Here is a 21,921-nt window from a genome sequence, read left to right as displayed (position 1 = left end):
ATAGTTATAAGTATGAAATCCTGCAGGACAGTGCAATGAAAATCTCTATGTACAAATATAAGATGAGAATATATTTCTTCTATTTTTATATATATATATATATATATATATATATATATATATATGTATGTATTTACATGGAATTTACATTTTTCCAGTAGCCAGATATTGCAATGTTGTGATGACCTTCATCTCTGGTGTTACTACGTCACTATACTTAGTGGGAAAAGTAAGTTCATTCATGATGAGGTCAACCACAAACATTATCCCTGCACCATCAAGTCTTTTCCACCATCTTCTCTGCTTAAGACACTTTTAGGCTTCTTTAAAGTCCCTACTCTTACAGTTTGGCACCTTAGGAGCTCTCTTGTGAACAACAGTTATCTTACCAAGGGAAAATTCTAAGAAATCAAGGAATTCTAAGAGTTTTCTTAGAATAACGTCACTAAGAGCTACTTTTAGCTTTAGGATGCTTCATGGATACGGGCTCTGGAATTTTTATGCCTGCTATCTGTTATGTGTTGAAGCTCTATCAGATAATGATGATGTTCAGTCCATTAAATGGACCTCGTCAAATGTTGAGCATTAATGCATGTGCTAAACCTGTTATGAACACAGAGGTGTGGTTTTTATTGGCGGTTTTCATTGTGGACTTAATACTGTCTGAGTATGCTTCTACTTGAAATGTCTTTAGATATAATTTGTGTACTAACTTGCCTCTACTTTTCCTTTTGTGAATAGGCACATGAATGAAATGGTTAAAGGTGCCACATTACAAAGTCAAGGCAAAAATAATGGTGTTGTACAGAAGAGACATGTGAGACCTGTCCTCCCTGCCTATTTTAATACAGGTGAGACCGTATTCATTAAACAGATGCATTAATCCGCTCCCTGCTTGTAGCTGAAATTACTTGTCCGTTCATTGGCTCAGCAGAAAAAATAATTGAATGTTGTGTTTTAAGCCTTTTTAAAGCCTTTCGAAAAATGCCAGTGTTTGATAAGTCTATTTAAAATCAGGATTTTGCTTTTGCAATCTGATCTTTAACTTTTTGAATGATGGACAAGCAATTCTGTTCTGATGTGGTCTTACTCCTCAATTTAATGAAGGAAAATTATATCATGCAGCATCTGTATGACAGCGTTTAAGAGCTTAGGGCCCTGTCCCACTGGGGAGAGGATTAATTCGCATGAATTGAGTACCCAAATTGCGGGCATTCATTGTCGTCCGCAACAAAAATGGCCAAAAATGACAAATGTCCCAGTATGAATTACGGATATATTAATAATATATAGCGAATATATGATGAACAATCACTGTTATATAACGCATGTAGTGAGGAAACTGATCCGACACATTGAGATTATTATGGGTGTATTATGAATGCATCGCGCACGTGTTGTGCGTGCATGGCATCTGCGTTGCGGTCATAAATGAAGCACACTTGCTCCTTTTGGACCGTACTATTCACACCAACAATACAGCCTCTAGAGCATTTGCCGGACTTTGACAAGTTGATCACAGAGTGTTGTCATGTGAGGGTTAACTGTTCATGAGTTTGGGGAGTGGGAAGGGGGAAGCTGCTCGAGGTGTGAGATGGTGTGTGTTTTTTTTTTTTTTTTTGAGTGTCACAAAAAACAGACTTCAGCGCGAGTTGTGGCTAAACAGCAACTCTTCCTTTTGTTGGTGTTAAATAAAAGTCCTGGATTGCAGCAGCTATTACGTCTTTGTGGATCTACACAGCTGGACCGGCACTGACTGGCTGGTATGTCGCTTTCTGCCACATGTAGTACTTTGGGTTTATGTGACGTGTTTGTTATGCATTCACAGATTGTCCGCGAAACAGATGTAATAAAAATGCTTTATTCGTGGCCAGTTTGTATGCATTCTCTACAACTTATTTTAGTTTGTGATGTGGACATGATGGGCACGATATATATGTTTACACACTGTCCCGGTCCGCTGCCAAGCAGCAAATCCTCGTCAGTTGCGGATATCAGCGGTTAACGGCAGATATACAGCGCATAGAGTGAGTATGAATTGAGTATGTATGGAGTATGTAAGGCAGATGTCATCTGCATCCGGATTTTTGAGCTACTCAAAAAATCCTGGCTGCAGACATACGTGCCTCTGCAGATGATCATGGGCGTGTTCAGATGACGGCCAACTCATACAGACATGTTACACGGGTATTGCAGATGTTTGGCGAATATGGGCCAATTTTGTGCGCAATCCATACGCAAATCCTCTTAAATGCCAGTGGGACAGGGCCCTTAGTCAGAAATTACTGCCAAAATCACTTTTTTTTTTTTTTTTTTTTTCCAGCCTCACAGGGAAAACTAAGTGAATCTAAATTAAAATTTTCTCAGAAATTCAAATCTGAACGCATAATTGAAAAATCTTTTCCATTTAAAAGTTATTAATCATTTTTCAAAAGTAGTGTAGGTAAAAAAAATTATTCTCAGTTTTAAACGAGTATACATACAATATTATACAAATAATGAATGTTTGAGTTTAATGGTATGAATATTTCATGAGGTGAAAGCTGGAACATAACATTCAACAAGGCAAAGCTGAAGTAAATATTCGTTCCCTTGAAAGAATGTAAAAACATTCATTATTTGTTTTATATAACGGCTAAAATAGATCCTTGTCATTTCTGTGTAGGCTCTCAGTTGTCCAGGTGGTTTCCATAGTAGAGAAGCTTGAATCTTCGACTGGACTGGGTTGCTTGGCGCGAGGACGTTTCACTTCAAATCGCAGAAGCTTCCTCAGCTAAAATTCTTGCTCTGGAAGTCTGACTTCTGTCTGATTCTTGTAGAGACGAATGAACAGAAGCCAACAAAAGCTGGAGTTTTAAACCTAACCAGACCCCTCCTACTGAGAGGCAGACTGCTATAGGCTAGTGACTAAACAATAGCTCTAATTAGCAACTATTGTGCTCTAGTTAGCACACCTAATGACAGGACAGCTGTCCCTCCTAATGATGGGATGGATGCCTTTCTTGATGGCTCCCATGATGACTCTCCCGATGACGTGAATGACTCATTACCATGAACAAAGGATTGAAACTCCTTTGACCTGAGTACCCCATTGTAAACAGGGGATAAAGCGTGTCTCAGACCCCCTCCCCGGTTAAGGCTGGGTTTCAAACATTTCACAAAGAATGCCTCCTTGACCCCTCTCTCAAACCATTTCTTCTCTCTGGCTAATATTTTAACTTCCTTGTCCTCAAACGTGTGGTTAGTGTCTTTAAGGTGGAGATGAACTGCAGACTGAGGTCCACTGGCGCCCTCTCTGCGGTGCTGGTATAGTCTTTTGTGTAAAGGTTGCTTAGTCTCACCTATGTAGTGTTCGTTACAATTTTCCTGACATCTGATAGAATACACTACATTGCTCTGTTTGTAACTAGGTATCATGTCCTTAGGGTGAACTAATTTTTGTCTCAAGGTGTTAATTGGTTTAAAGTAAACTGGGATTTTGTGCTGTCTGAAGATCGTCTGTAGTTTTTCCCCTACTCCTGCTAAATAAGGGAGAGACACTCCTCTTCTTCTTGTCTCCTGTCTATCTGGTCTCTTTGTTCTCTGGGACTTCTGCACTTTGTCCAGGGACCATTGTGGTTACCCACATACTGTGAGGGCTTTCCGGACACGTTGTTGTTCTTTAGCCCTTCCCCCTGCAGTTGTGGGCACCTGTAGGGCTCTGTGTTGAAGCATCCTGTTCACCCCGAGCTTGTGTTCAAGGGGGTGGTTTGAGCCAAAGAGCAGATATTGGTCAGTGTGAGTTGGTTTTCTGTAAACCCCTGTCTGGAGCTGCCTGTTCTCTCCAATCGTAACATCACAGTCCAAGAAGGCTAAATGGTTGTTTCTGGCATCCTCACATGTGAACTTGATGTTGGCGTCCACCGAGTTGATGCGTTCTGTAACCATGAACATTCACGTCATCAAGGGAGCCATCAAGAAAGGCATCATTCCATCATTAGGAGGGACAGCTGCCCTGTCGTTAGGAGAGTGCTAACTAGAGCACAATAGTTGCTAATTACAGCTATTGTTTAGTCACTAGCCTATAGCAGTCTGCCTCTCAGTAGGAGGGGTCTGATTAGGTTTAAAACTCCAGCTTTTGTTGGCTTCTGTTCATTCGTCTCTACAAGAGTCAGACAGAAGTCAGACTTCCAGAGCAAGAATTTTAGCTGAGGAAGCTTCTGCGATTTGAAGTGAAACGTCCTCGCGTCAAGCAACCCAGTCCAGTCGAAGATTCAAGCTTCTCTACTCCTTGACATTTGATATTTGTTAATTTATAAACAACAGAAAAGGGACTTAAATTTTGGTGTTCCACTGCTGCTGAAGTCCAAATTTTAACGTGTAGTCTGGTGATGCTGTGCACTGACTTCGGACTTCCATAAAAAAAGAAAAAAAAAAAAAGACTTTGTGTAGTTCCTTAGTTCAGCCAAAAATCACATCAGCTTTTCATCTGAACAGTTCTTCATGCATCCAGACGGCTTACAGTGGAGTGGATTTTTTTTTTGTGTGTGTGTGTGTGTGTGTGTGTGTGTGTGTGCGCTACAAGAATTAGCAGCGTCAGTTAACTCAATCAGATCGTCTCAGTGCAGTTAGCTCAATCAGATCGTCTCAGTAGAGTCGTTGTCGCGCGCACACACGCAACCGGGTCGGCGCGTGTGTACTACAGAAAAAAAAAAAAATACTGTGTACATCCTCAGTGCAGTGAAAAAAAAAATCACATCAGAAATTAGTCCAGCTTTTAATTCCAACTTCCTGCCAACAGCCTCCGGACAGTGCAGTGGATTTGTTTTGTGTGTGTTTGTGTGGGCGTGCGTGCACATGTGTATGGAACCCCATTTGCACTCTAAATGCAGAGGTGTCAAATCTGGCTGATCCGAGGTGTAAAAACCCTCCCATGTGTTGCTTCTACCTGTGCACCTAAAACAGGTGATCTCAATAATTAGCTCATCCACCTGCCTGAAGAGCTGAACTAATTACAATTGGCTGGTTTATTGGGAAGATGGAATAAATATGTGGCTGGACTTTTACTTTTTGAAGCTGGATTTGACACCTCTGTCTAAATGCAATGCAACACAAATGGGATGAATAATCCATGTCATGTAACATACAAAACACCAATCAAATGACATGGATCTACTCAGCCATTATATAAATAACAATAAGACATACATGCATGACTTCAAACCTAATATTGAGGTGATTGTCAAGTCAACCAGAGCTTCAAAAAAATCACCAATATGTTCTCAGGTCTGATGGAGCCTTTTGGTATAACAATAACATCCTGTGTGATCTTGCAGCATGGGAGGAGCCTAGCTAATTTTCAGAGCGATGATCTAATTGTAATGTCTTCTTTCTGCTAAATGTCTGCTCCCCATACCACAAACTACTAGCTCATCTACCTTGTACCTAAACAGTGACTTGAGGTGTTTTTTCTGGTACATCTACATATGACACTACTTTGGCATGATACCATGTCCAAGCATGTCTGGCCCAGACAACATCTCCTGGTGTGAACTGCCTTTCCTCATTATCTTTATCATCATCAGTGTCTGAGAGGTCAGGAGGTCCATTTTTCTGGTCTTGAACTTTTTCTAAATCTGAAGATTCAGTACCCCAAATGATCCAAAATCTCTTGAAACACTCCATGCAAGAAGAATCGTGTTGACCAGTGTAACACAAGCATATAGACGTGACACTTAAGCTAACATTTTTTTTCTACCCCAGAAACAACAACACATTACAGGATTCTAACATTTTTATTCATATCAGAATTTTTTCACACTGTTGGCAGTAACTCCCGACTAGAAGCTTGAACGTCATATTCTTTCCCCCTCAGTCTATTCCTTCTGCTCTTTTTTGGGGGGGGGGGAGTCGGGGGAAATCTTTGGACCTTTTAAATTACTTAGCATCTGTTTGACATGTACAGTTGTAATCAAACATTTACATACATTTGTCAATAGCGTGAATGTCATAGAAATATTAAGATTTCAGTGATTTGACTCAACTATTATTTTTCTAAAACATTCTCAAAACAACTTTCCCAAACATGACGTTATTACTCTCAATGCATGGAGATATCAATCAATCAATCAATTTTTTTATATAGCGCCAAATCACAACAAACAGTTGCCCCAAGGCGCTTTATATTGTAAGGCAAGGCCATACAATAATTATGTAAAACCCCAACGGTCAAAACGACCCCCTGTGAGCAAGCACTTGGCTACAGTGGGAAGGAAAAACTCCCTTTTAACAGGAAGAAACCTCCAGCAGAACCAGGCTCAGGGAGGGGCAGTCTTCTGCTGGGACTGGTTGGGGCTGAGGGAGAGAACCAGGAAAAAGACATGCTGTGGAGGGGAGCAGAGATCGATCACTAATGATTAAATGCAGAGTGGTGCATACAGAGCAAAAAGAGAAAGAAACAGTGCATCATGGGAACCCCCCAGCAGTCTACGTCTATAGCAGCATAACTAAGGGATGGTTCAGGGTCACCTGATCCAGCCCTAACTATAAGCTTTAGCAAAAAGGAAAGTTTTAAGCCTAATCTTAAAAGTAGAGAGGGTGTCTGTCTCCCTGATCTGAATTGGGAGCTGGTTCCACAGGAGAGGAGCCTGAAAGCTGAAGGCTCTGCCTCCCATTCTACTCTTACAAACCCTAGGAACTACAAGTAAGCCTGCAGTCTGAGAGCGAAGCGCTCTATTGGGGTGATATGGTACTACGAGGTCCCTAAGATAAGATGGGACCTGATTATTCAAAACCTTATAAGTAAGAAGAAGAATTTTAAATTCTATTCTAGAATTAACAGGAAGCCAATGAAGAGAGGCCAATATGGGTGAGATATGCTCTCTCCTTCTAGTCCCCGTCAGTACTCTAGCTGCAGCATTTTGAATTAACTGAAGGCTTTTTAGGGAACTTTTAGGACAACCTGATAATAATGAATTACAATAGTCCAGCCTAGAGGAAATAAATGCATGAATTAGTTTTTCAGCATCACTCTGAGACAAGACCTTTCTGATTTTAGAGATATTGCGTAAATGCAAAAAGGCAGTCCTACATATTTGTTTAATATGCGCTTTGAATGACATATCCTGATCAAAAATGACTCCAAGATTTCTCACAGTATTACTAGAGGTCAGGGTAATGCCATCCAGAGTAAGGATCTGGTTAGACACCATGTTTCTAAGATTTGTGGGGCCAAGTACAATAACTTCAGTTTTATCTGAGTTTAAAAGCAGGAAATTAGAGGTCATCCATGTCTTTGTCTGTAAGACAATCCTGCAGTTTAGCTAATTGGTGTGTGTCCTCTGGCTTCATGGATAGATAAAGCTGGGTATCATCTGCGTAACAATGAAAATTTAAGCAATACCGTCTAATAATACTGCCTAAGGGAAGCATGTATAAAGTGAATAAAATTGGTCCTAGCACAGAACCTTGTGGAACTCCATAATTAACTTTAGTCTGTGAAGAAGATTCCCCATTTACATGAACAAATTGTAATCTATTAGACAAATATGATTCAAACCACCGCAGCGCAGTGCCTTTAATACCTATGGCATGCTCTAATCTCTGTAATAAAATGTTATGGTCAACAGTATCAAAAGCAGCACTGAGGTCTAACAGAACAAGCACAGAGATGAGTCCACTGTCCGAGGCCATAAGAAGATCATTTGTAACCTTCACTAATGCTGTTTCTGTACTATGATGAATTCTAAAACCTGACTGAAACTCTTCAAATAGACCATTCCTCTGCAGATGATCAGTTAGCTGTTTTACAACTACCCTTTCAAGAATTTTTGAGAGAAAAGGAAGGTTGGAGATTGGCCTATAATTAGCTAAGATAGCTGGGTCAAGTGATGGCTTTTTAAGTAATGGTTTAATTACTGCCACCTTAAAAGCCTGTGGTACATAGACAACTAACAAAGATAGATTGATCATATTTAAGATCGAAGCATTAAATAATGGTAGGGCTTCCTTGAGCAGCCTGGTAGGAATGGGGTCTAATAAACATGTTGATGGTTTGGATGAAGTAACTAATGAGAATAACTCAGAACAATCGGAGAGAAAGAGTCTAACCAAATACCGGCATCACTGAAAGCAGCCAAAGATAACGATACGTCTTTGGGATGGTTATGAGTAATTTTATCTCTAATAGTTAAAATTTTGTTAGCAAAGAAAGTCATGAAGTCATTACTAGTTAAAGTTAATGGAATACTCAGCTCAATAGAGCTCTGACTCTTTGTCAGCCTGGCTACAGTGCTGAAAAGAAACCTGGGGTTGTTCTTATTTTCTTCAATTAGTGATGAGTAGAAAGATGTCCTAGCTTTACGGAGGGCTTTTTTTATAGAGCAACAGACTCTTTTTCCAGGCTAAGTGAAGATCTTCTAAATTAGTGAGACGCCATTTCCTCTCCAACTTACGGGTTATCTGCTTTAAGCTACGAGTTTGTGAGTTATACCACGGAGTCAGACACTTCTGATTTAAAGCTCTCTTTTTCAGAGGAGCTACAGCATCCAAAGTTGTCTTCAATGAGGATGTAAAACTATTGACGAGATACTCTATCTCCCTTACAGAGTTTAGGTAGCTACTCTGCACTGTGTTGGTATATGGCATTAGAGAACATAAAGAAGGAATCATATCCTTAAACCTAGTTACAGCGCTTTCTGAAAGACTTCTAGTGTAATGAAACTTATTCCCCACTGCTGGGTAGTCCATCAGAGTAAATGTAAATGTTATTAAGAAATGATCAGACAGAAGGGAGTTTTCAGGGAATACTGTTAAGTCTTCTATTTCCATACCATAAGTCAGAACAAGATCTAAGATATGATTAAAGTGGTGGGTGGACTCATTTACTTTTTGAGCAAAGCCAATAGAGTCTAATAATAGATTAAATGCAGTGTTGAGGCTGTCATTCTCAGCATCTGTGTGGATGTTAAAATCGCCCACTATAATTATCTTATCTGAGCTAAGCACTAAGTCAGACAAAAGGTCTGAAAATTCACAGAGAAACTCACAGTAACGACCAGGTGGACAATAGATAATAACAAATAAAACTGGTTTTTGGGACTTCCAATTTGGATGGACAAGACTAAGAGACAAGCTTTCAAATGAATTAAAGCTCTGTCTGGGTTTTGGATTAATTAATAAGCTGGAATGGAAGATTGCTGCTAATCCTCCACCCCGGCCCGTGCTACGAGCATTCTGACAGTTAGTGTGACTCGGGGGTGTTGACTCATTTAAACTAACATATTCATCCTGCTGTAACCAGGTTTCTGTTAGGCAGAATAAATCAATATGTTGATCAATTATTATATCATTTACCAACAGGGACTTAGAAGAGAGAGACCTAATGTTTAATAGACCACATTTAACTGTTTTAGTCTGTGGTGCAGTTGAAGGTGCTATATTATTTTTTCTTTTTGAATTTTTATGCTTAAATAGATTTTTGCTGGTTATTGGTAGTCTGGGAGCAGGCACCGTCTCTACGGGGATGGGGTAATATATATGACCCCAAAGTTATAGTGGAATGCATCATATATGCTATATTTTATGTATTTGCTTGTAATTGTTTTCCTAGGTCGGGCTTTGCTCCAGTTCTTAACTGTCCCACTTGATAAAAGGAAGTTTCACAGTGTCAGCAACAACAAATCAGTCACTGGTAATGTCCATCATTAAATTAATAAATGAATTTGTTTGATTTAAAATGATTCTTTCAGTTACATGTTTGTTCAGTGCTCATTTATGCTCTGCTTATCATCTGATGTGTTTTTTTTTTTCCTAACCACAGTGGCTAGAAATCTGTTGAGTATCAAATCCAGCACTTTGAAACAGCTCAGCCAGACTGACCCATCAACCACAAATAAACAGGTTCATACAAATGCAAAGTCACATGCAGGATTACTATTACTAATGTGGTCAGGCATCCTCATTTTTTATTTTTTTCCTGTGTTGTTCATAGGAGTCGATTCTTCCAGCCAGTGGAACTGAGCCTGTTTCCTCAGGGACTGATGAGAGAGGAAATAACCTGTCAGCCGAGCCTTTCAAACAGAACACCATTTCCAAATTTGTTAGTTTTCTGCTGTTATCATTTATGCTTACCATTCATTTTAAATAAATTCAAGTCTATGGGCGGCTTCTTTTTTTTTTTTTGATATTTTGGCCATTCCTGCTGTCTTTGATCCTTCTGTAGGACTTGGGTCTGTCTACAGCACGAGGCAAAGGCCGGTGCAAGACTCCAAAATGTGACTATGTGTACAAGAACAGACACAAACCTGCAGTATGTCCCAAATGTGACTGTGAACTGACCCGAAAGACCGTCAAGGGAACAAAGGTAAAATGTTTTTATTTTGATCTTGTTGAAGATACTGTTTTGGTTCATTTGGCAAGTTTGACTACGTACATGACGAAACAATTCTAATTCTTATATATACATCAAACATCTCTGTATAGTCATACAAAGTAGTGCCATGCAGATGGCTCTCTATTTCATGTGTTCTTTCTTAGTCCACGGTTCTGTTGGATCCATATCGGGCACTCAGTGTTGCCCAGAGGGACCTCCAGCGCCAAACAACCGTGCAACTCCTGCGCCATTGTCTGCAAATTCCTGAAAATGAAGCTGACCTCCAAGACATCCTGAACCTCATTAAGGACCTCAACAGCCTCCCGATTGTCTTGCTTCAGCCAGATGACCAGGAGCAAGAGGGTGGCACTGTCGAGTCTGGCTGGCCTCAATTCTATGAATCAACAGCTACTCACTGTGGTCTCTGTCGTTATCCTCTATTTAAGGGAGATCAAAGGTGAGATCATGTTAAGTACTACAAGACTGAAGGTATTATGTTTTGTTGGATAAGAGGTGGTAGTTTTAGTAAACATCCAGCCTTTTTCTTCTTGATAGTGACAGTTTTTCTTGCTGCCCAGCTTCTTCTCTTATTATGTCCTGTCACTACTGGCCATAATAACCTTAAAGCGAGGATTTTGTGTCTAAGGCCTGGCTCTTCTTGCTGGGCTCTTGCACGCTGGCACCAAGTACATTGTGGCCCTGTAGAAGTCTTAAACCTCATCTGCATACATTCTTTGTTTCTTCTGATTAATAAGCACACAGTGATTATGTTGGTTTAGAAACAGTCATTCAGCTTCATTCATGTCAAACCTATAAAAAACAACTTTGTTAATTAAACAACAGCTTTTGACTGTTAACAAACACATTGGTCTCTGTGTGCTACTACAAGGTATGAAGAGCATAGTATCCCTCCTGCAATATTGTAATAAAATTGCACCCATGTTATTTTTGCTGGTCAGTTTTCATTAGGAGAGATTTTATTTGAATAAAGATGGCAGCGCAGTGATTTGACAGGAGCACAAAGGGTTCTGAGACAACTGTAATGTTAAATAATTGTCTGCTTATTCTTGTTAATTGGAGCATTTTGTGGTAGTTATTGTGATGAGCCTGTTAAAGCTTCAAGTGACAGTGAGTGAATGGTCATCCTGAACAGTTGGTTTCAAAACTGGTGGCCTGGTTATTGCTGTCTACTGGCACATTTGTTTAATTTATTTTACATGCTTTTTGTCTCTCAGCTGTGGCCTTACACAAGCACTTTGTACTTTGTTTCACAAAAGTTGATTTTCTTTGCTCTTTTGTTGTGTTGTTCCAGTAAGAAATACAAGCAACAATCAGGTGTTTGCTACCTTAGTATGTGGTTTATTGAGGACACTTCTGAATGCAAATTACCGTGAATGTGCACGAGCATGTACTTTAGAACATGTTGTATTTATCAGCAGCTGATGCTTACTGATGTACGTTCTTACACACAGTTTGATAATTGAAGTCTCTGGATTCTAATGCATGGCATTTTCCATCTATAGTACTGTTGCTGGACAGGAGGACTGCTGGTTGCTTACTGAATCACTGATCCAGACGGCATCTCTTCAGCTGAAAGTGTGTCTCAATCCTCAGTGTTTGGCCCTCCACAGCTTCACTGACCTCCATACAGGTAAAACATATTGCTCACAACATTCTTTTTTTGCAAAGTTGTACTGAGGTTGCATATGACTTTGGATTCTTGCTACCCCTTCAAACTAACTACACTAATGTCATCATTTATGGTTTGCCAGCCAGCTGCCCTACCTGTCCTGAACTCTGTTTTATTTTGGGATTGTGATAAATGCAAAGTTGGACTGGTTTAGTGCTTTATCATCCATCATATAGTCAGGAAACTACTGAATTGGCCAGGCCATTTGTTCAGGCCATGTATTTACCTTTGGGTGCACAAGTACAGTATTTGGAAAGTGGCATGATTTTTGTAATTTTGTCTCTGCATACAACCACAGTTGATTTACAAGTATGAAATCAAGATGTGTCTTCTAGTGTAGACTTTCAGCTTTAATTCAAGGGGTTTAAGAAAACTGTTGCATAAATGGTTTAGGAATGACCCCCATTTTTTTCGGGAATAGTGGTTAAGTGTGCTTGTTTCCAGTACAAAAGGTTTCCAGTTCAAGGCCACCCCAGCTCATTCTCAGTGTAATGCAGAGTTGCTTCAGGAACGGCATCCGGTGTAAAACCTGTGCCAAATCAAGATGCAGACCCACCTTGGATCTGCTGTGGTGACTCAGAGAAAAACAAGACAGATGCCAAAGGGATTTACAATAAGTGATTGGGCAGGCAAAATGTAAGAATGATTTTTTAATACAAATCTTCGAGATTACAGTTACTTAAATTTCAGTTTATTCATTTTTTATAGCGCGAAATCGCAACAGAGTCGCCTAAAGGCCCTTCACACAAAACAGTTGAGAAAACAAAATAAAATGAATTAAAAGATTTAAAAAGCACAGTAAAAGAGTAAAAAGCATAGTAACATAATATGCCAATATGCTAGCCATACGAAAGGGAAAATAAGTGTGTCTTAAGTCTAGACTTGAAAGTCTCTACAGAATCTGACTGCTTTATTGATGCAGGGAGATCTTTCCACAGAACAGGGGCATGATAAGAGAAAGTTCTGTGACCCACAGACTTTTTATTCACCCTAGGGACACAAAGTAGTCCTACATCCTGCGAATGCAAAGCCTGGGCCGGCACGTAGGGTTTAATTAGATCAACTAAGTAGGGAGGTGCCAGTCCGTGAACAGTTTTATAGGCTAGTAGCAGAACCTTAAAATCTGATCTCACAGACAGGAAGTCAGTGAAGAGTTGCCAAAATGGGTGTAATGTGGTCAAACTTTCTGCTTCGTGTCAAAAGTCTGGCAGCAGCATTATGAACCAATTGGAAACCCCTAATGTAGACTGTGGTAAACCAGACCCAAGAACCATAATTTCAGTCTTATCAGAGTTTAAAAGTAGGAAGTTACTAGACATCCAGCTTCTTAATGATGCAAAGCAATCTTCTAAGGTTTTTATATGGATGAGATTACCAATAGTTATCGACATGTACATGTATCATCAGCATAGCAGTGAAAGGCAATCCCAAAATGCCGCAATATGTGTCCAAGGGGTGCTATATAAAGGAATAAAAGCAGGGAGCCTAAGACGGATACCTGCGGAACCCCACATTTCATGTCGCTAAGGTTAGAGGTAGTGTTATTGTACACAGTGAGAACGACTGGACAGGTATGACGTCAAACACGCAAGGCCACTTCCAGTAATCCCAAAATGATTCTCTAGTATAGTCCAGCTAGTGTTATCGAGTCAGAGGATGGCTGAATTAATATCTCCAAGTCACTGGAACTTGAACTTGAACTTCATTTACAACAAACATTAATAAATACAAACATTATGGTACTCCCTGAGAGCAGGCAGGTCTTAGAAGTAAAGTTTCAGCACAGTTATGAAACTCTGACTCTGAAGATTTTATAGGCTTCTGTGGCTGGAGCAAGTTTTGTCTGTTGTATCACCAGTAACACAACTTCATGGTGGAGTTGCACAGTGAAGGATTTTCATAAAAAGACACTGAAATTTCAGAAACAGCTACATTTTTGTCAGAAGCCACATGGGAGACCAGGGACATTAGAGGTGATCCTTTTTTTGTGTACATCGGAGAATCCATTTTATTGATTTTTTTTTTTTTTTTTTTTGTGTGTGTGTGTGGTTTGATTATATGAGTTTTATTTATTTGGGATATACCAATATTTTTGCCCCCACATTCCAGTTCCAGTGTCTGAATAATTTCAGTAATGAAAAGTTCTTGCCCTTTTGTCCAGTTATTTTTGTGACAATATTTTGGCCAACAAAAGTAGTTATTATGACATGTTATAGTTAGTGGTGAACCATAGGTTGTGCTTTTGCAAAATTGTGTTAAAGTGACATAGAATGCATCATGGCAGATGTATCAAGATTTTCTTCAGGAGGATGGGACAGCAAGCTGTAGGAATGCTGATTGTTGTTGCATGAAAAAACATTGCAGTGTTGGCAGGTGTGGTTGCTTTGTCTCTGTTTACATTTAGAGACTTCTTGTGTAACATATATGTTTCGTAAGGTATGGTAAGCACTGTTTTATAGTGAATAAGATCTGAGTAAATACATTTTTTTTAATATAAAGGAATGGTACTGAATACAACTATGACAAATTACTGTTTTTAGATGCTGTTAAGTGGTAGATGTTTAAATTTTTGAAACTGTGGTGGCAGTATTTTCCGCTCCTGTCATGGTGTCAAAAATCTTCAGCCTTGGTTTGAATTACTGGATGCCTGTTGGCTGCACCCTGTCCGTTTTTTGCTGGTGAACAGTTTTATCTGTGGACAGAATGCTTCAGTTGGAAAGCTTTTCTGTGAAGTAATATGTAGTTTGTTTATTTGTTTTTCCAATAGGTTTGTTTAATATTGGGAACAAACTGCTGGTGAGTATTGACTTGTTTCTGAGAATCAGAGCCAACATCAAACTGGGGTTCCCTCCATCTCAGGCTGTCAGGACCTTGCTGGACTATGTTCCCTCTCACCCTGGTAAACACGACATGGATTACAACCAAGTCACAAATATTTCTTAACTGTCTTTGTGATAATGATCATAATAATGTTTAGCACAGACCTGGCATTGTGAGAGACACTTCATATTTGCTTTTGTTGCTTTTTCTCTTTTGTGTCTTTCTTTTGTGGCATCAGTCCATGAGCTGAGTCCTGAGGAATCATCTCAACTTCAGGAGCTTCTGCTGAGTGGCTACTGGGCCTTTGAGTGTCTGACTGTCCGAGACTACAATGATATGATCTGTGGAATTTGTGGCGTTGCTCCCAAACTGGAGATTGCTCAGCGTGATGCAAACAATGTGCTGCAGCTCAACAATGTGGAGGTGACTGATATGATATTGTGGTACCAAAACATTTTCCATTGAAGTATGTTGCTGCCTTTTTATTTTGACTTCACCACATTTAAACACAGATCTTATTCTGTCTGCAGTTTACATCCCCTGAGTTTTCAGTCTCAGATGAGGTGCACGTGGATGACTTCTGGTTGACAATGGAGAGTGAGGCTTTAGAACAGGCAGCGTTCCCCACAGACATTTCGATCACACGTGTTGATGCCTCTATCATTGCTCCCTTCATTCCGCCGCTGATGAGGAGTCACGTCGTCATTAACACAGAGAAGGACAAGGTGCTGTTGACCACAGAGCAGCCATCAGGTACTTCTGTTTCAGCTTTTTATCCCCTGATGGTGTCAGTCAGTCTGCCTACGTGTTCTAAAATCAGCTCCACTCATATTTTTAGGAGGACTTTCATGAAACTTGGTACAAGTATAGTTTGGTAATATGCATATTATCATATTATTGGACTTGAGCCCATTTTACCAGAGTTGTGGCTCTTGATTAACAAATATAGATTCTGTCAGTTTCATGAGTGGGTGCCTGCATTCTGAAATAAACTCCTCTCACATTTTTAGGAGGAATTTTGTAAAACTTGGTACAAGTCCTTGTTATAGGCTTGTAATAGGCATATTGTAATATTGTACAAGATTGACGCATTTTGGCAAAGTTATGGCCCTTGATTAACAAACCTAGACACTGCCAGTTTCATGAGTTGGTGACTGCAATCAACTGTCACATACCTTGAAATGTTATCAAAATATAGCAAGCACTTATACCAAAGCAGCATTTGCCAGCGGGGGATATTGTGCTCTGAGCACTCTTGTTTTTGAGACTGTGACTGTTTAGAGCTCTGTCTTGATGATTTATGGTGCATTTACATTTGGTTTTACTTTTAAATCATTTTTGGTTTTGTGGTGGTGTGATGCGCTAATGCACATGTCTGTGTGCAGAGCGTTCTCGCTTCATGAACCCGCTTAGTATGTGAGGTGATTTGAATATATATGATTTTTAGATTGACAAGAAGATTTATGATATAATGAACATGGAGTTTAAACGTGAATCCCGCCACTGCATTGGTTATATAGCACCAGTGGTGCTTGCATATGGGTTAGGTCATATACAGTAGTGTTCAGAATAATAATAGTGCTATCTGACTAAAAAGATTAATCCAGGTTTTGAGTATATTTCTTATTGTTACAATCAATCAATCAATTTTATTTATATAGCGCCAAATCACAACAAACAGTTGCCCCAAGGCGCTTTATATTGTAAGGCAAGGCCATACAATAATTACGTAAAAACCCCAATGGTCAAAACGACCCCCTGTGAGCAAGCACTTGGCGACAGTGGGAAGGAAAAACTCCCTTTTAACAGGAAGAAACCTCCAGCAGAACCAGGCTCAGGGAGGGGCAGTCTTCTGCTGGGACTGTTTGGGGCTGAGGGAGAGAACCAGGAAAAAGACATGCTGTGGAGGGGAGCAGAGATCGATCACTAATGATTAAATGCAGAGTGGTGCATACAGAGCAAAAAGAGAAAGAAACACTCAGTGCATCATGGGAACCCCCCAGCAGTCTAAGTCTATAGCAGCATAACTAAGGGATGGTTCAGGGTCACCTGATCCAGCCCTAACTATAAGCTTTAGCAAAAAGGAAAGTTTTACATGGGAAACAAAGTACCAGTAGATTCAGTAGATTCTCACAAATCCAACAAGACCAAGCATTCATGATATGCACACTCTTAAGGCTATGAAATTGGGCTATTAGTAAAAAAAGAAGAAAAGGGCGTGTTCACAATAATAGTAGTGTGGCATTCAGTCAGTGAGTTTGTCAATTTTGTGGAACAAACAGGTGTGAATCAGGTGTCCCCTATTTAAGGATGAAGCCAGCACCTGTTGAACATGCTTTTCTCTTTGAAAGCCTGAGGAAAATGGGACGTTCAAGACATTGTTCAGAAGAACAGCGTAGTTTGATTAAAAAGTTGATTGGAGAGGGGAAAACTTATATGCAGGTGCAAAAAATTATAGGCTGTTCATCTACAATGATCTCCAATGCTTAAAATGGACAAAAAAAAAAAGACGCGTGGAGGAAAATGGAAAACAACCATCAAAATGGATAGAAGAATAACCAGAATGGCAAAGGCTCACCCACTGATCAGCTCCAGGATGATCAAAGACAGTCTGGAGTTACCTGCAAGTGCTGTGACAGTTAGAAGACGCCTGTGTGAAGCTAATTTATTTGCAAGAATCCCCCGCAAAGTCCCTCTGTTAAATAAGACATATGCAGAAGAGGTTACAATTTGCCAAAGAGCACATCAACTGGCCTAAAGAGGAATATTTTGTGGACTGATGAGAGTAAAATTGTTCTTTTTGGGTCCAAGGGCCGCAGACAGTTTGTGAGACGACCCCCAAACTCTGAATTCAAGCCACAGTTCACAGGGAAGACAGTGAAGCATGGTGGTGCAAGCATCATGATATGGGCATGTTTCTCCTACTATGGTGTTGGGCCTATATATCGCATACCAGGTATCATGGATCAGTTTGGATATGTCAAAATACTTGAGGTCATGTTGCCTTATGCTGAAGAGGACATGCCCTTGAAATGGGTGTTTCAACAAGACAATGACCCCAAGCACACTAGTAAATGAGCAAAATCTTGGTTCCAAACCAACAAAATTAATGCCTTGCAGATGTGAAGAAATCATGAAAAACTGTGGTTATACTTGTACAACTAAATACTAGTTTAGTGATTCACAGGATTGCTAAAAAAAAAGCAGTTTGAACATAATAGTTTTGAGTTTGTAGCGTCAACAGCAGATGCTACTATTATTGTGAACACCCCCTTTTCTACTTTTTTTTTTTTTTTTACTAATAGCCCAATTTCATAGCCTTAAGAGTGTGCATATCGTGAATGCTTGGGCTTGTTGGATTTGTGAGAATCTACTGAATCTACTGGTACCTTGTTTCCCATGTAACAATAAGAAATATACTCAAAAACTGGATTAATCTTTTTAGTCACATAGCACTACTATTATTCTGAACACTACTGTAGGTTAGTTTTTGCAAATATATAACTTCAGAGTCTATGAGTAGAATTTGATTTTTTTTAAAAAATGACATTAAAACGATTGTTTTGGATCATGTGTTTAGTAGTTTAAAGTTGTAGATGTAGGGCAGGTGGCTTTGTCAAATGCTGCATTAGCACTGTGTTGCTGTATTCCCTGCAGAAATTCTTTATTCAATTCAGTATGAAATAGAAATGGAAGCCAATGAATTTTGGAGCACATCTGCACAAGGTGCAGTGCAAGGAAATTAAAAACATTGAATTATCAAGCTGTGCTGTGTTACTAGGATAGATACGTGCTTTGGTGATGAGGATGACTTGGAATATATAACATTAACATCCAAGAATGAGGTGGATAAAGGAAATTCTGCCTTACATTTGATTGTGTTAACTCAGATGGAGCCTAATATCAAATTTGCCAGTTTTAAATGATGCATGTGTTTTAGGTGATCCGTCAGTCTTGGTGCGTCTCATCCATGATGGCCAGCTGAGGCTTGATAAGGTTGAAGAGCACAGTGTGGAGGAGCTGAGGACCATGGTGGAGACCTGTGGTTTGAGCGTCATCTCAGACTCTACTAAGGTGAGGGAGAGACGAGACTGTGATCTGATGCTCTTAATTTGAGTTGTTTGCTTCTGATTGGAAGTGACATCTTGTCTATGCATAATAAGTGAAGGACTAAAACGTGGCTGAAATATTACTCACTTTTGTCTGTGTCTCCATGTTAGAATGATTTGCTGGAGTCTTTGATCTTTTTATACAATCTTGTCCGTGTTGGACTCACTACAGCTTCCCCACCATCTCCACATCTCACTGCAGGCAAGCTGTCCAAGATTTGCCCTCATAAGGTAAAATGTTTTTTTTTTTTTTTTTTTTTTTTTTTTGTGGGGGTGGGGAGGGTATTGCACTGGTGTGCACCTCCACCGTCTGGGCTTCTTCTGCTTTTGTGGTGCCACATGTGGAGCTTCCTGCTGTAGTAAACTGTAAAGATGAGCAGGAACACAACCACCTGTGCACATCAATAAGCGAAGTCGCTATCTCAGCAGGAGCATGCTTAGTGTGGCAAAAGGTCCTGCTAGCTCTTCCGGGTAAAAGGACAGTCAGCTATAAAAGGGTGCTAGTGTAATGCAGTGATGAAAAATCTCCACTTTTTGGCAGATTTCTTCTTTTTTTGCTAGTTGCCTGGGTCATTTTTGAGATCAGTGATCAGCAGGAAGCGTTCAGTGCTGAATTTGATGTTTTTTACATCAGGCAGCTTGGGCAGCTAAAGGGCCCTCTGGGTTTTTGAGCCGTGAGCGCACTCATAATTTTTCCCTGCTAAACCTTAAAGAGCATATGTCTGAGAGTATTACTGACCTTTTTAAGTTAAACTGACCTGTTATAGTCTTCTGAAACAAATACCAGAAATACTGCTCACTACTGGTTTACTGGCTACTACTCTTCCTCTCCTTCCTGTCTTCTGTCTTCCTGTTACTTGTCCTCCCCCCAAGTGAAGAGACAAAAGAAAAAGAAATAAAAAAAATAATAACTGAAATACTAAAATCAAATACAGGCAGTGAAGAATAACAAAACATAACTTTCCTCCCAGGCTTCAGTTTTTTTTCCCTCCTCATACTACAGTCTGTATGATCGTGAACTGCTCTTCTTCAGATAAATCCATATCTTTGACAAGGTCCCGATACACATTCAAAGGTTTCTTGTTGACCCTTCAAGACATGTCATATTTTTCCAGTGGTAGGCTTTGTTTTGTCCATTCAGTGATACTTGGTACAACCCCAATTCCAATGAAGTTGGGACGTTATGTAAATAAAAACAGAACACAATGATTTGCAAATCCTCCTAAACCTATATTCAATTGAATACACCACAAATACAAGATATTTAATGTTCAAACTAACAGACATTGTTTTTGTGCAAATATTTGCTCCTTTTAAAATGGATGCCTGCAACACATTTCAAAAAGTTGGATCAGTGCAACAAAAGACTGGGAAAGTTGATGAATGCTCAAAGAACACCTGTTTGGAACATTCCACACGTGAACAGGTTAATTGGAAACAGGTGATTGTCATGATTGGGTATAAAAGGAGCATCCCCAAAAGGCTCAGCCATTCACAAGCAAAGATGGGGCGAGGATCACCACTTTGTGGAAAAACTGCGTTTAAAAAATAGTCCAACAGTTTAAGAACAATGTTTTTCAATGTTCAGTTGCAAGGAATTTAGGGATTCCATCATCTACAGTCCATAATATGATCAGAAGATTCAGAGAATCTGGAGAACTTTCTACACGTAAGCAACAAGGCCGAAAACCAACATTGAATGTCCGTGACCTTCGATCTCTCTGGTGGCACTGCATTAAAAACTGACATTGTGTAAAGGATCTTACCGTGTGGGCTCAGGAACACTTCAGAAACTCATTATCAGTTAACACAGTTCGTCGTTACATCTACAAATGCAAGTTAAAACTACCATGAAAAGCGAAAGCCATACATCAACAACATCCAGAAATGCCGCCGCCTTTTCTGGGCCTGAGCTCATTTGAAATGGACAGACGCAAAGTGGAAAAGTGTGCTGTGGTCTGAGTCCACATTTCAAATTGTTTTTAGAAATCATGGACGTCGTGTCCTCCGGACAAAAGAGGAAAAAGACTATCCAGATTGTTACCAGCGCAATGTTCAAAGCCAGCATCTGTGATGGTATGGTGGTGGGCAACTTACACATCTGTGATGGCACCATCAATGCTGAAAGATACATCCAGGTTTTGGAGCAACACATGCTGCCATCCAAGCAACGTCTTTTTCAGAAACGTCCCTGCTTATTTCAGCAAGACAATGCCGAGCCACATTCTGCACGTGTTACAACAGCGTGGCTTTGTAGTGAAAGCATGTGGCTACTAGACTGGCCTGCCTGCAGTCCAGACCTGTCGCCCATTGAAAATGTGTGGCGCATTATGAAGCACAAAATACGACAACGGAGACCCCGGACTGTTGAACAACTGAAGTCGTACATCAAGCAAGAATGGGAAAGAATTCCACCTACAAAGCTTCAACAATTAGTGTCCTCAGTTTCCAAACGCTTATTGAGTGTTGTTAGAAGGAAAGGTGATGTATTTCAAAATGAGCAAATATTTGCACAAAATGAATGAATATTTGAACAAAATTAAATATCTTGTCTTTGTGGTGTATTCAATTGAATACAGGTTGAAGAGAATTTGCAAATCATTGTATTTTGTTTTTATTTACATTTTACACAACATCCCAACTTCATTGGAATTGGGGTTGTACATAAGTATTCTTCTATGACAATGGTATTGTTCTTTTAGCATTAAACAAACTGAGATCCATCACTGTCTGCTCACTCTGACTGTATTTATACTTTTCAGGGTATAACCCAAGAAGAAAAAAATGTAGGATCTAATGGAGTTGGTTTAGAAATGATTTTCCTGTACATCATTTTCTCGTTATTCTGCAGTCCTAAATACAATGCAGCAGAGTTACTTTTGCATCATTACACTTGGTACATATATATTTTTATATTTGGTTGAATTTATACAATTTTTCTGGGGGTACAT

The 21,921-nt window shown here is 39.7% G+C and overlaps 1 protein-coding gene across 3 annotated transcripts in view; it reads left to right on the top strand.

Annotated features, from left to right (window-relative positions):
* The window catches only part of hmgxb3 (HMG box domain containing 3), a 53,804-nt gene that overhangs the window by 23,742 nt on the left and 8,141 nt on the right, over positions 1-21,921 (top strand). For 2 of the 3 annotated variants that reach the window (XM_034181253.1, XM_034181255.1), the window contains exons 8-19: positions 742-851; positions 9,590-9,670; positions 9,800-9,879; positions 9,971-10,078; positions 10,202-10,342; positions 10,516-10,808; positions 11,875-12,002; positions 14,809-14,940; positions 15,100-15,284; positions 15,392-15,614; positions 18,802-18,935; positions 19,082-19,201. In XM_034181253.1, coding sequence (XP_034037144.1) covers positions 742-851; positions 9,590-9,670; positions 9,800-9,879; positions 9,971-10,078; positions 10,202-10,342; positions 10,516-10,808; positions 11,875-12,002; positions 14,809-14,940; positions 15,100-15,284; positions 15,392-15,614; positions 18,802-18,935; positions 19,082-19,201 — 1,735 coding nt within the window. Of the gene's footprint in view, positions 1-741; positions 852-9,589; positions 9,671-9,791; positions 9,880-9,970; positions 10,079-10,201; positions 10,343-10,515; positions 10,809-11,874; positions 12,003-14,808; positions 14,941-15,099; positions 15,285-15,391; positions 15,615-18,801; positions 18,936-19,081; positions 19,202-21,921 lie in introns of all 3 variants that reach the window. The other variant, XM_034181254.1, reaches the window with a different exon arrangement.

This window comes from Thalassophryne amazonica, chromosome 11, assembly GCF_902500255.1.
Source record: "Thalassophryne amazonica chromosome 11, fThaAma1.1, whole genome shotgun sequence".
Lineage (NCBI taxonomy): Eukaryota > Metazoa > Chordata > Actinopteri > Batrachoidiformes > Batrachoididae > Thalassophryne > Thalassophryne amazonica.
The sequence above is the reverse complement of the archived record's forward strand: the minus strand, read 5'-3'. Positions and strand labels throughout refer to the sequence as shown.